The 13,716-nt window shown below is 49.3% G+C and overlaps 1 protein-coding gene across 10 annotated transcripts in view; it reads right to left on the minus strand.

Annotated features, from left to right (window-relative positions):
* FRMD4A (FERM domain containing 4A) overlaps window positions 1-13,716 on the minus strand; it is a 436,582-nt gene that overhangs the window by 149,663 nt on the left and 273,203 nt on the right. For all 10 annotated transcript variants that reach the window (XM_075926048.2, XM_075926044.2, XM_075926043.2 and 7 more), the window contains exon 3: window positions 5,818-5,912. In XM_075926048.2, the coding sequence (XP_075782163.2) occupies window positions 5,818-5,912 (95 nt within the window). The remainder of the gene's footprint in view (window positions 1-5,817; window positions 5,913-13,716) is intronic.

Below are 13,716 nucleotides of genomic sequence, written 5' to 3' on the forward strand. Positions count from 1 at the left end.
TGCAGATTCAGCACCATAGTAAAGTAACATAGAAACTGCCATAATGGCCCATAATCGCCATACAGCCCAGACTCAGATCCTAGCGTATATGGAGTTTGGCAGCCAGGACCCTGATTTTCTTTTAGCACCCCGCTGGGCTGGAGCTGTGTGTTCACTGGGCGCATGCGGATCGTGGACGAACTTCAGTTTGAGACCCACTGATCCACGCAATTAGTGGTTAGTTTACATTTACACCCTGGTGCTGGCGGGTTCTGAGACACATTTCTATCCTGTGTAATGCAGCTGAAGATAGTCTCTTTGCTCAGTTGGACCCACTCTGGTAAGAAGTTAGGGGCCTGCTTCAAAACCCAATGACTTCAGTGGGCTTGGGGTTAGGGATGTGAATGGGTAATAGGTTAACTCTTACCGAGTGATACTTACTGGGTAACTGTTAACTGGCACCCAGGCCAGGGCAGGAGCCATCAGCCCCACATGGAACCAGGAGCCCAGTGCAGGGCCACTAGGGCTGTGGGAGGTGGCAGCAGGCTTGTGCAGGGCTGCCAGGGCCAAGGGAGGCAGCAGCTGGGGCTGAGGGGACCAGTGGCAGCCCTGTGCGAGAGGATATCAGGTGCAGGGCAGAGCAGCAGCCCTGCGGCAGTCCCTCCCCATTCCTGCTTAATCAGTTAACTAGTTAAAGGTAAGGCTTAACCAGTTAACTGATTAAATGGGATTTTACATCCCTACTTGGGATCAAGCCTGGGACCATAGCATGCAGTGCGGGAATCACCTTGGGTTTTGCAGGGGCTAAACAACCCTGATATAGAACCGGCAGCTTGGCAGACCTGCATACAGCTCTAAGGTGCGAATATGCCTGGAAATAAGTTGAATTTTGGTCATTTCAAAGACAATTTTTTGTTCCAGTGAATTTTGGAAATGTTGATGGCAAAGGAAAGAGGGTTAGTGGAGAGTCACAATTTCAGGAGTTAAAAAAAAAAAAAGCCATTTTTTCCACCATGTACATGCCTTAAGTACATCCTTCCTCTCCAATCAGCCAAATCTGTAACTCCACTGACTTTATATCAGGGTTGGTGTTTGGTTCCATGTGTCTGACTTGCTATAAAGATGCCATCGTTTTGACCTCACTGATCCTCAGTTAATGGTTAATGCTGTTAGCATCTCTATGACCATTAAAATATGGGGCGTACGTCTTTTCCTCATAATAGTCTGACAATCTAATTTTAGTCACGCTGAATGCAGTAACGACCCTACATTATGAGAAGAAACTATTAAGTCACCAACGCAAAGGTTGTTCCCATTGATTTTCTTCTCAAGTTGTCATGATATTCCCAGTCCAAATCATTTATAAATAAATTACTTTCAAAGAGCTTTCTACTCTTAAATTGAAGAATTGCTGTAATACTTCATTGCTTCCCCCCCCCTTCTAAAACTACAGCTAAACCAACCTCAGAGTCTATTTAAGAACCAGAACCTGTTCTGCCTCAGCCAGCGTAAGCATAAACTCCATTCAAGGAAGTGAATTCTTGGAATCAGAGAAATTATATGGCAGGGAGAGAACGTAGGTATGGATCCTGAAATTAGAATGGCAGAAATGTTCAGAATTAAATGTTTCCTAATTGTATTACAGGAGCGACCCAGAAGCCCTGGCTATTACCTACTACCAATTGTGCTTGGTGCTGCACTAATTAAAAAGAAAAATACTATTTCCCCAGTAGGCAAGAAGCCTTGCTGAATGGTTAGCACTGCCTGGCCATGGCTACACTGTCATTTTTTTGCGGAAGAGGATATGCAAATCGCACTCTCAATTGCATATCTTCTTCCGATTCTTTTTGCGGAAGAAGTTTTGCCGCTAAAAAGCCCCGTGTAGACGGGACCATTTGTCAGGAAAAAAACTCTTTTTCGCAAGATCCTATAAATCTTGATTTTTGAGGCATACGGTATCGTGCAAAAAGGGTTTTTTTTCCCAACAAATGGCCCCATCTACCCAGGGCTTTTTAGCAAATGAGAGCGCGATTTGCATATCCTTTTCCACAAAAAAAACCCAGCAGTGTAGCCGTAGCCCATGAGGGGCAGTGGCATCTGCAGACAGCTGTTAGCTCCCTTGAATTAGGGCAAGGGTACTGGAACAATTTTTATCGTGGGGGTGCTGGAAGCCATTGAACCAAACTGCTAGCCCTGTAAACACTGCAAGCCAGAGGGTGTGGCAGCTCTCCCAGCACCCTTAGTTCCAGCACCTATGATTTAGGGTAGCCCCCAGGCCTTGTCTCGTTAAGTAGATCTCGCTTTATTTTGTCTAGATTTTTAGAAGGTGTTAGTACCATCAAGCTAGCCACCAGGATCCCGCTTCCCAACATGAAATCTATGCTCTCTTTAATTTTTTCCATCCATGTGCAGAATACATTGTGTTATGTGCACCGAGGCATGTGCGGATGTGCACCACAATAGAAACACATGCTGTCGGCTGTGGGTACTCTGCTCATCAGCTGGGCAGCATCAGAATCTCTCCCAGACAGCTTCCCACGTACTCAGCTTACAGGGAACATTGCTTGAAATCCTAGTCTAGATAACACACCGTGGTGGTCAACCAGACACTCTCGTTTCCTTGCCAGAGGCTCCCAAAAGCTCTGAGCACTTTGCTTGACAACTTTAGTCAGTCTCTTGCACTTTCCCCTTCCATAGCCTAGATCTTAACTTCAACTGGGGGTTTTTAAGCCTCGTTTTCCCAGGTGACTGACGTATCTGCCTGTTGATCTAGTTGCCAACATCACCTCCTCTTTAATATCAGCCCATGCTCCGAGGGGAATCCCTCCCCCCTACATCACAATGGGAGTAGACAGCAACTCCACTTTCTGCAGTTGGTGCCTCTGAGGCTGGCTGCACATTTTCAATCCCCGTCCGTTGTGCCATGTGTTTTCCCTTTGGAATAGTGTCACTACCTTTATCCTGAGAACAAGGGCGGCAGCTGTCGTTGCTGGCTCTGGTTCCCTGGGGCACTGCACACAGAGTGGCCTAGCAACTGAGGTAAAGAGATCGATTCCCCCCCACACACACACCACACACACAGTAAAGGAAGTGAGTTCCCTTGTGGCTACAGAAATGTGCCCTTGTCTCCCTGCTGCTCTTCTTTTAAGCACATACTCTTCTTTTAAGCTCTCCCCCAGCTGTGAAATCAACCCCTTAGCAGGGCGGAGTGCTGGGGCCAAACAGGTTATCCTTATTCAGGCCCCAATCCTGCACGTGTGCCACTTAAGCATGGGTATCCCACTGCACACTCATATGCTTGAAGTCACACTTGTAATCTGGATTACATCTCCTTCGCAGACTACAGACCACTACTCCACAAAGGCTCCATATGCCACTTGGACATGGGTGCAGGATAAGAATGGTAGATCTATCCTCCACCTAGCTCCCTGATCTACCGCAGTCTTCTACACCCCCTTCATTTAGTCCCCTGCATTATCTTTCCACAAGACCCCTCCCTCATTTCATGCTCCCTCTATTCTGCTTGTCCGTCAAGCCAGGAAAGTGAAATTGGGTTGGCTAGATACATTTTCTACCAATTGGACCTCTGTGGTCCGGCACCCTCAGGACCTTACTGGTCCTGGATGAGGGACTTTTCCAGACCAGGGGGAAGTCATTTTAGGCCCCCTGCTGCCACTTCCCTCCCTGCCGACCTCCCCCACCGGGCTTCCTGGCTCTCCTCGCAGCTCAGCTGAGCCATGCGTCAACTCTTGGCCCCTCCCCAGCTTAGCTGAGCTGCATGCCGCCACCCTGCCCCCCCTTTGCAGCCCAGATGAGCCTCACACAGGCTCCTGCTCCTTCTCCTCCCCTGACAGCCCACCTGAGCCATGCACCAGCTCCCTGCCTCCCCCCACAGCCCAGATGAGCCGCGCATCGGCTCCTGCTCCCCCCCCCCCCACAGACATACTGAGCCACGTGCTGGCTTCTTGTCCCCCCTCGCAGCCTAGCCGAGCCACGCGCTGGCTCCTTGCTCCCCGTCGCAGTCCAGATGAGCCGTACACTGGCTCCTTGCACCCCTACAGCACAACTGAGCCATGCACCAGCTCCTGCCCTTTCTTGCAGCCCAGATGAGCTGCACACCAGTTCCCGGGCTCCCACCCCCCTGCAGCACACCGGAAGTCTCTCATCCTGGAACATCTGTGCTCATGCCGGACCACAGATGTTGTCAGACCAGAGAATCCTGGATTTTAGAGGTGCAGCTTTCCCAACCCCAAATATCCAAAAACGGTGAGATTGCCTTAAAATCATGACATTTTAAAAACAACACCTATGGGTGCCTTTTTTATTATTTATTATTTGTATGGTAGTAAAACATAGGGGGCCCAATCACAGACCAGAGTCCTGCCGCACCAGTTGCTGTACAAACACAGAACAAGACAACAGTTCCTGCCCTGAGGACCTTACAATCTAAGTATAAGACAAGAACTAACAGGTGGCTACAAAACAAACAGAGAGAGAGAGAGAAAGCAAGAGCGTGCACACTAAGGGTGCATCTACACAGCAGCGTTATTTCGGAATAGCTGACGTTATGTCAAAATAACAAAATGCACGTCTACACAGCAAGCCTTTATTTCGAAATAACTTCGAGCTGGAGGGCTTCTTACTCTGATTCCTCTAACTCTCATTTCATGAGGAGTAAGGGAAGTTGAAGGAAGAGTGTTCTTCCTTCCGCTTCCTGCTGTGTAGACAGTGCCAAAAAGCCGAATTAAGCTATTTCGACTTCAACTACATCAGGGTTCTCAAACTTTGTCATACTGTGACCCTCCTCTAAGTTGTTCGCGACCCCCCTCTAAGTTGGTGCAACCCTCCCTAAGTTGCTTGCGACCCCCCTGGGGGGTCAGAATCCACAGTTTGAGAAACGTGGAGCGACATCAACTGACATAGCTGAAGTTGCGTATCTTAATTCGAACTTTGCTCTGCAGTGTAGACATGCCCTAAGACAGTACTAATCAGCATACTGAAGCATGGACACAGCACAGTAGTTGTGTATTTATTTGCCTTCTTCCTTTTGAGCTGTTAAGAGTTCACATTTTCAAGCTTTTCTCTAAAACCACGAGGGCTAGAATTTTAATGTGATATCACCACATTACTCCAGGAGCCTGGGTTTTAAGAAAAGCACCAGGAGAGGACAAACACTATGATCCGCCACTTTGTTTTCTGATTCTCTCGCACATGCACCATGCTGTTGTGTTGGGTTTCATCATAGCTTGGGGGAGTTCAAATCCCCAGAGCCCTGTTTTCATGTAATTTTCTATTTTAAACACCCTTTGAAACATCTCTATTTAACATTCAAGTTGCAATCCCTTTCTTTTTTCCCTCTACTCACTCCCCTTGCTTTTTTAAGAAACATAGATGAGGACCTTAAAATCACTGGGCCGCAAATCATGAATCATCACTGTTGAATCTGCATGTCTGCATAATCCTGTTAACGAGTTAATTATACAATTCCCTCTCACTGATAATGATTGTGAAGAAGCAACTAGATTTTAAATCCAAGACTGCTTAAGCTGACCTTTTGCCAATGCCAAATGACAAGAGTTCATTTAACATTTGACAAGGACAGGATCATTAATGTCTCTATGAGTAGCAGACGATGATTGATTCACAATAAATGACATCCTCCACCCCGTGCCATATGAGGCTGATACATCTCTTAAGTCCCATGTAAGTCTCTAGCCTCATAAGGGCTTAAGTGGTAAATAGGCCTTCATGCTGCCCTTTGTGTATGGTGTGAGAAGGCAACATTTAACCTTCTCATGATCTAAGATTTGCTTCCCGTGCTTTTATGGTGGCACTTACGTTTCATCTGTGAAGGCAATTCCGAAGTATTCTTTCTCCTTCAGGTTGAAATGAGATGCCACCAGGTCGAGCAGCTCCTTGGCCAAAAGCTTTGGCTGGAAGGAAGGAAAGAGATCTGTGAGTTTAGGTTTGATGTATTCCCTTGAGGCTCCCTAGTGCTAGCAGTGAAATCTCTTACGTCCTCACCCAGGGACTCAGAAAAGAGACAGTCCTGTCAAGAGGGGCTGGAACAGAATGTAAGGGTAACCCATTGGGGTGCATGTGTCACAAGACTCCCTCTGCACCTAAGCCACAGAGAATAGGGGTTTGCTCTAGGGATAGCTAAGAAAAAAGGAATGAATTATTATTTGCCTTGTGGTAGCGACCAGAGACCCCCCTGCTAGGGTTCAGGGCCCCCTTGCACTAAGCAATGCACACACGCCCAACAATGAGATCTGCAGAAGAGATTACAAGTATATGAGAAGGGGACACAATGAACCAATGCAGAGCTTCAATGGCATAGCTGAAGACCAACATCCTCTGTTTACTTAAAAGAGGGCCCCTTTTGGAAACCTCTGAGTGACTCTGGTTGAGGGTCACATTGGTAGCAAAATCTGAAATCAGGTGACTCATGTTGTCCAGTTTCCAGTGGGACCGCTCTGCCAACAACCTTCCTTGTGGTTACTACCATGGGGCTAGCAATGCTTAGGAACTCTTAGTGAACATTTACTGTGTCAGTAACAGTAGACAGGTCCTCTTGACGGATCCCTGACTATATCCAGCTATATTATAGGGATGATGTATCTATCACAGCTGCTGAACTACTGTATCCTGTTAGATGGGTGTGAAATCTAACCAGAATATCTATTTCCCAGCCTCCCTATGAGATTGTTCCACTCCAGTCATTAAGCAATTCTTCTAGTTGCACCAGCTCGTTTAAGTAAGATTCTCCCCTTGTGAACTAATGAAAATAGCTGGTCCCTGTCCTTTTTAGACCTCCCCTTCATTTATTTGTAGGCAGGAAACATGCCTTCAGTTGCTTGTCTTTACTTCAGACTCAGCATGCCCTGTTTTCTCATCCTGCTCTGATAATCTTAGTTTCCAAAGCTTTCCCATTAACTTTTAGAAGCGCATGTCTGACCCTGGGACTTGGGAGAAAAGAGGAGAATGAAGGCAAGCTTGCAAAGTGCCCTTCACAGGAGCATCAATCGCTAACTTACCACTTAAGTTCCCTAGCCAGGATGTGCACATTCCTGAAGCAACATGAGACCCTTTCGCACTGTATTCCTTATCCTTGACTATACAGGCAGTCCCCGGGTTACATGGACCCGACTTACATCGGATCCCTACTTACAAATGGGGTGAGGCAACCCCGCACTAGCTGCTTCTCCCCAGCAGACCAGGGAGACACGAAGCTAGCGCCCTCCCCCCCCCCCCCAGCAGACCAGGGAGACGTGGAGCGGCTTTTCTCAGCAGACATCTCAGCTTGAGAATAAAGGACTGAGGGAAGTGAGGTGTGGGAGAATAAAACTGAGCTCTGGAGAAATGTTTGGCTAGAGTTTCCCCTACAATATGTACCAGTTCCGACTTACATACAAATTCAACTTAAGAACAAACCTACAGTCCCTATCTTGTACGTAACCCGGGGACTGCCTGTATCTAACATCAGCCCTTTCCTTCTAAAATTTCTCTCCATACCAGCTCCACTGGCAGGAGGAGCTCTAGTGTAGACATGGCATTGGCAGCCGCAAGTGTTTACCACCATGTCACTGTGATCTTCCTTAGATTCAAGCTCCTACCATTGATAGCACTGCTATGCCAATGTTAGCAATCGTTGAATTTTTCTGGGGAAAAAGGCTAGTGTTGACAAGGCCTATGGGCTCACAGCTGTATTAGTTACAACAGCATTAAAACATGGCTATGGCCTGTGGCTACTAGGATGGTTGCCCTAACCAGTGCTGATATGGATTGGGGCCCTGTCTACACTGCAGATCCTACTATTTTGGGGACCCAGGTATTGTACTGCAATTTCTAGACTTGGCACTTAACACAGATTAAGCCAGCTAAATGTTGGAGTCAAAAGAGGTACACCAGGAATGACTCTAGCCTGAAGAGATTGTGTGATTTGACCATGGTTGTATAGGACATATGTGGCAGTGCTAGGGTACGTGGTGTCCCAATGTCTAGTTCTTGTACCCACAAGAACAACTCCCATCCCTCCTGTAGCCCACCCTAAATAGAGTCCAGCTACTGCTGCACTCTTAATCCACATTCATAGAGCTGATACCCTGCCCTCTGAAATGCTTCCTTAAAACTGACCTCTGCCATGAAGCCCAGAGCTCATTGGCACTGGTGAGGCAAGTGGCAGCTTGAGACTTCTGCTGATACGGTTATTTGTATCTTACATCAGTCTGTCTGTTTCGTTTGCCCGTTACATCTTGACACCCAGAGCAGGGATTACTTATCCGTACTATGAAGTGGGGCCCTGATATTTGCTTGTGGTTTTTAAGTCCCACCACACCAGAAATCATAAAATAACAACAGCCATGTTTAGCTGTAGTTGTAGTTCAAACCATTTGTTCCCCACGCATGGGCAGGGCCTGAGTTACCGGGCAGGAAGGATGGCTAGTTAATGAGGAAGTAGAGTGGGTCTCCAGAGACCTGATTTCAGTTCTTGACTGAGACTTCTTATGCCTCACCTTGGCCAAGTTGCTTAGTAGCGATGTAAATAGAGGTTAGGAAGCTAGTTGAATAGTCAATGGAATTTCCATCGACTACTCAATTAGTTGATAAGGGAGTTTGCTGTGGCTGTGCTTTTTAAATGTAGTAAGAGCAGCCAGGCTCTTACTACATTTAAAAAGCAGAACTGCTGCGGTCTGGAACCAGGCGCAAGCTGGTACTCAGCTGTCCCAGCTTGTGCCATTTCCCCTGCTGCACCTCTGCCTCCCCTGTCCTCTGCGGAGATGGTGCTTAGGGGAATCGGCTTTTAAGCCGGCTCCCCCCTGCAGCCTCTGATATGGAGGCAGCAAAGGGGGGAGGGGGAGCAACTAGTTGAGTAGTCGACTAGTCACATCCCTATTGCTTAGTCTCTCTATTCCCCTTGGGTAAAATGGGGGTCATTTTTGCCGACTTCTGAGGGGGCTGAGAGGATAAAATCCATTAGTCATTGTCCAGTGCTTGGATGCTGTAATGTTAGGGGCTAGATGAGTATCTAATAGGGATGTAAAATCCCATTTATTTGGTTAACCGGTTAAACATTATGTTTAACTAGTTAACCGATTAAAGGGGGTGCAGGTGGGGGTGCTGCTTTAGCCCCCCCGCGGATCTGGAGTGGCTCTCCCCCGCCTGTCAAAGCCAAACAGGAGATCACCCTCCCCACCCCCGTAACCTAGCCAGAGCACGTTCCTGGGCTCCCTGTGGACAGAGGCTGTTCTGGACGCCTGCAAGGCACCTGAACTCCAGCTGACCGGAGCAGCCCCTCTCCGTGGCAGGTCTCCCACAAGGTTGGAGCAGCCCCCTGGCCGTGGCAGGCGGGAAGCTGCTCCAGTCCCCGCTGGTTAACAGTGAACCAGAACTGGCAAGTTAACCTATAATGGGTGATGCTTTTCTCATCCCTGGTATCTAGATAGATACACAGACAGATAGTCGATACCTCTTCAGACCCGCCTTAGATTCGGACAGAATTGTAAAAATGGCACAATTCCTCTCATTTCATTTAAGCTTGAATGCTGACAGCCCCTCGCCCATGCCTTTCTCAACTAAATGGGACCCCTCCACACACCCCTCGGATCCTTTACCACCCCCCTTCCATGGACTGGGGCACAAGCAGCATTCCTCACAGTCCTGTGCAGCCACCCAGCTGGGGGCGGGGGAGGAGAAAGGCTTTTCTGTTTTCATACGATTCAACAATGACTTTACAATACGAAGCACGCGCGTGATGACAGCACTGTCTGTGCAGCCACGGACATTGATGGAGGCCAGGTGAAGCGGGCTCCTCATAATGGCATAGATCCGGCATTGAGCTCTGCAGCTGGCACCACCAGGCAGCTGCCGCTCTGCCACCACACAGATACTCAATAAAGGAGCAATTATGTTGCCCAGCAGGGAAGCCAGACATCAGCTTCAGGGGCCACCCTACCTGCCAGAGTGGAAGCAAGGCTGAGATGTGGTGCCACGACACTTCCCCACTCCGCCAGCCCCAGGGCAAGAGGGGAGGTCAGATTTGGTGTTCCACTGGGCAGAGGAAATAAAAGGCGGCGTGCTAAATAAATGACATGAAACAGACACAGGTGGTCCTAATCCTGCAAGGCACCGAGTGCCTGCTGCTTTGTGTGGTGGCAGGCCACCGCCAGTACGGCTTCCACTCATCCATCGTCCTCAGGGAGCACCAGTAATCTGAGTAAATGCAAAGTGTTTGCTCATTATTTCCGCAGAGAGGAAGCATCTGATTGATACAATGCACGAGGTCGGCAGGGTTAGCGCCTCCCTTGCGGGTTACACGCTCTGCATTCTTCTGACAACATCCTGGACAAAACCAAAATGTCCTTTCTGGCCCCTTGCTGCAGTGAGGCAGGAGCAAGGTGGGGTGAGGTGGGGTGGGTAGAAGGGAGACTCTGCTTCCAGCACTCCTGTTATTGGGTGGGGCCTCTTTAAAAATCTGCTCCATCAGATAAGACGGGATAACCCTTGGCAAGGCAGATAAGGGAAAGGAACAATAGATGCAAAGATGGCTTTGGCTCAGAGCCAGGTTCGTTACTGGCTTAGCGTCCCCGCAGAGGCTTAAGACTGAAGTTAAGCTCTGCTAGTCCTCTCCAAGATTACTTTCCTCAGTCATCCTAAGCTTTGTCACAGCTGCGCAAAATTATTGGCCTTTTCCGTGCTATGGAATCGGCCCCTTCCTTCCTTGCATGGAGAGGCCTGGAAGGGATGAGACTTTGAGGGGGTGTGACTCTGATTCTCGTGGGCAGGAACTCACTAATACAAACGGGTTGGCCCACCTGGCTAGGACCCAGGGCGAAAATTCTGGCAGGGACAAGTGAAGTGACAGCTTGGATCCTATCTCAAGACGGACCCGAGCACTGAAAGTTAACAGTTAAGCTGACTGCAGTTCAGGGTGAGAACGGATGAGCCGTGACCTCCTTTCGTGTGAGCTAATAGATAAAGAGCTCATTAGTCATGTTTGTGCTCGTTTTAATTCATTATTAATTTCTGGACTTAACTTTCCAGAGGATGCTTGTTTGTCATTAATAAAATCTCTGCCTTAGACACACTGGAAAAAAAGCAGAGCAGCCCAATGGATAGGGCCCTATCAAATGCATGGTCCATTCTGGTCAATTTTATGATCATAAGATTTTAAAAATAGTAAATTTCATTATTTCAGCTATTGAAATCTGAAATTTCACAGTGTTGTAATTGTAGGGGGTCTGATCCAAAAAGGAATGGGAAAATCACAAGGTTATTGTAGAAAGGGTGGAGGTAACTGCTAACCTTGTTTCTGCCTAGCTGTTGGCAGCAGCGCTGCCATCAGAGCTGGGCAGCTGGAGAGCTGCAGCTGCAAGGCCAAAAGCCCAGCTCTGAAGGCAGAGCTAGCAGCAGCAGCAGCGCCGAAGTAAGGATGGCCTGGTATGATACTGCCACTCTTACTTCTGTGCTGCTTCCTACAGAGCTGGGCCCTCATTCAGAAGCCACCATTCTCCGGCTACTCTGCTCTGAAGGCAGCAGCACTGAAGAAAGGGTGGTAATACTGTGAATCTTCTCAAATAACCTTGTGAGCCCCCCCAAACTTCCTGTGGGTCAGGACCCCCAATTTGAGACATGCTGGTCTCCCTGTAAAATCTGCATCGTGAAAGATAAAAGCACACAAAAGACCCGACAGACCAGGTAGAAAAGGATGATGGAAAATATCCGCATACACCGCAGCAGGCAGTTGGGATGAAAATGGGACAGGGCAGTTGGAGCAACGGGGGCTGAAGGCCAGTTTGTGGGCAAGGGATGTGGTACCAGTGCTATTCTTCCAGCGTTTCCTTCCACCCAGTGCCCTCGTTGGCTGCTTATTTAGCTTCCATCAAAGGCCACTTCTACAAAACCGCAAACCAAGAAGCAATAATCCAATGGAACATCTTTGCTTTCTACAGCTTGAACCTCTCTAGTCCGGCACCCTCAGGACATGACTGGTGCCGAACCAGAGAATTTTCCAGACCACGGGAGGTCAGCAATGTCTAGCACAGTGTTTCTTACACTTTTTAAGACTGAGGAACACCAAACAATTTTTTTTTTATGGGAAGCACCAAAGATTTTTTTGTTGAGCAAAGGAAAAAAAAAAGCCCCCAGGGAAAATTTGCTGAGCAAAAAAACCACAACCCCCCACCACCGGACCTGGGGGTCAAAATACGCCACATCGCACCCCCTCCCCAGGAAGATTGCCCTAATAACAGTCTGGTACATGGAACTGAAAATGTAGATCACAAAAAATAAAAAACAAATGCTAACTAAGGTCATGTGTCTGGCCAGGAGGGAGGGTGCAGGAGGGGACTTGGGGCAGGGTGTCAGAGCAAGCTGGAAATGCAGAGTCTTGGCAGGGGGAGGGGAGGGAGGGGGGTTTGGGTGCAGGGTCTGGGCATGAGGGGGGACGCTTACCTGGCACCCTGCTCCGGCAGGGAAAGTCACCAGGGAGCATGCTCTTGTTCCTTGAGGCGGGTGGGGAGAGCTCAGTTCTCCTTCCCTCCCCCCGCCCATGCAGCGGGGAAGGCAGTGCAGCTGCAGCACCAGGCCAGGCTTCCCACTGGCAGGGTGGGGGGGGGGGAGTAAAAACTCCGACCGACCCCACCAGATTAAACTCTGCCACTTCCCCAGCAGGCTGGGGAGGGGCGCGGAGGAGAGAGAGCAGCAGCACTTGGGGAGCAGCAGAGCCCGAGTACGCCTCAGGTGGGGGGTGGGAGGGTGAGGCGCAGAGCCTGAGCCGGGTTCCCCGCAGGTGGCAGTTTTAATACGCCGAGGTCCGGGAGCGGCTCCTCAGCTCTGGCCACCCCTCCCAGCAGCAGTGGCCGCTGTAAAAGCGGCTGCCTGCACACATGGAGGAGGAAGAGGCTGTGCAGCACCAGAGGCCCCATGGGACAGGGGCCGTCCTGCAGGCTGGGGGGAAGGGAGGGGAGGTAGCCACAGTGGGAGCTGTCTATGGGCTCTGCAGGGGGTGGCAGAGCAGAATTTTTTCTGTTCTCTCTGTGGCACACCTCCAACTGCCTCCCACGGAACACACTTTAAGAAACGCTGGTCTAGCAGCATTACCAACACGTCCACTGCTTACTGAGCTCTGAGAAGGGAGTTAGGGCTTAATTAGAGCTAGCTAACAGCACAGAACACTGACAGCCAGGACTGGTGGCTGTAAATAAACTTTATGGGACTGTGAGAAACTTGGCTATACCCATAATAAGTAGCCATCCAGCTAACTAAAATCATACTGAACCACGGATGTTGCTGGACCAGAGGGTGCCAGATTAGAGAGGTTCAACCTGTAGCACCGAAATCACTGCTGCCCAAATGCTGGATGAAAGGAGACGGGGGAGGACGCTTTCTCTAAGCTGCAGCCTCGGGAATGGATCAGCTTGTCCTGAAACCTGGGCGCCCACTATGTGCAATGTACTGGTGTGGTGGAGCCCCTTGCTCGGTTGGCATGTGCCCTGTCCTCAAGCCCCAGCTGCATGGGAGAGGCCTTGCACAGTCGGATTCCTGTTTGACAGCATCAATTCCTGGTCCATCCCATCATGCACAGCAAAACTCCCAGGGCTGCATGGCAGACAGGGCCTGAGATAGTCAGGGCACTGCCACCCTGAACTATACCAACAGTAAAGCCTGGTGCCTAGACAGGTCCAGCCAAAGGGTTTGCAGAGCCCAAGGCAGGATGCTGGGAGCAGGCCCCGGGCC

The sequence above is a fragment of the Pelodiscus sinensis genome, chromosome 1 (assembly GCF_052426305.1).
Source record: "Pelodiscus sinensis isolate ZL-2025 chromosome 1, ASM5242630v1, whole genome shotgun sequence".
Classification (NCBI taxonomy): domain Eukaryota; kingdom Metazoa; phylum Chordata; order Testudines; family Trionychidae; genus Pelodiscus; species Pelodiscus sinensis.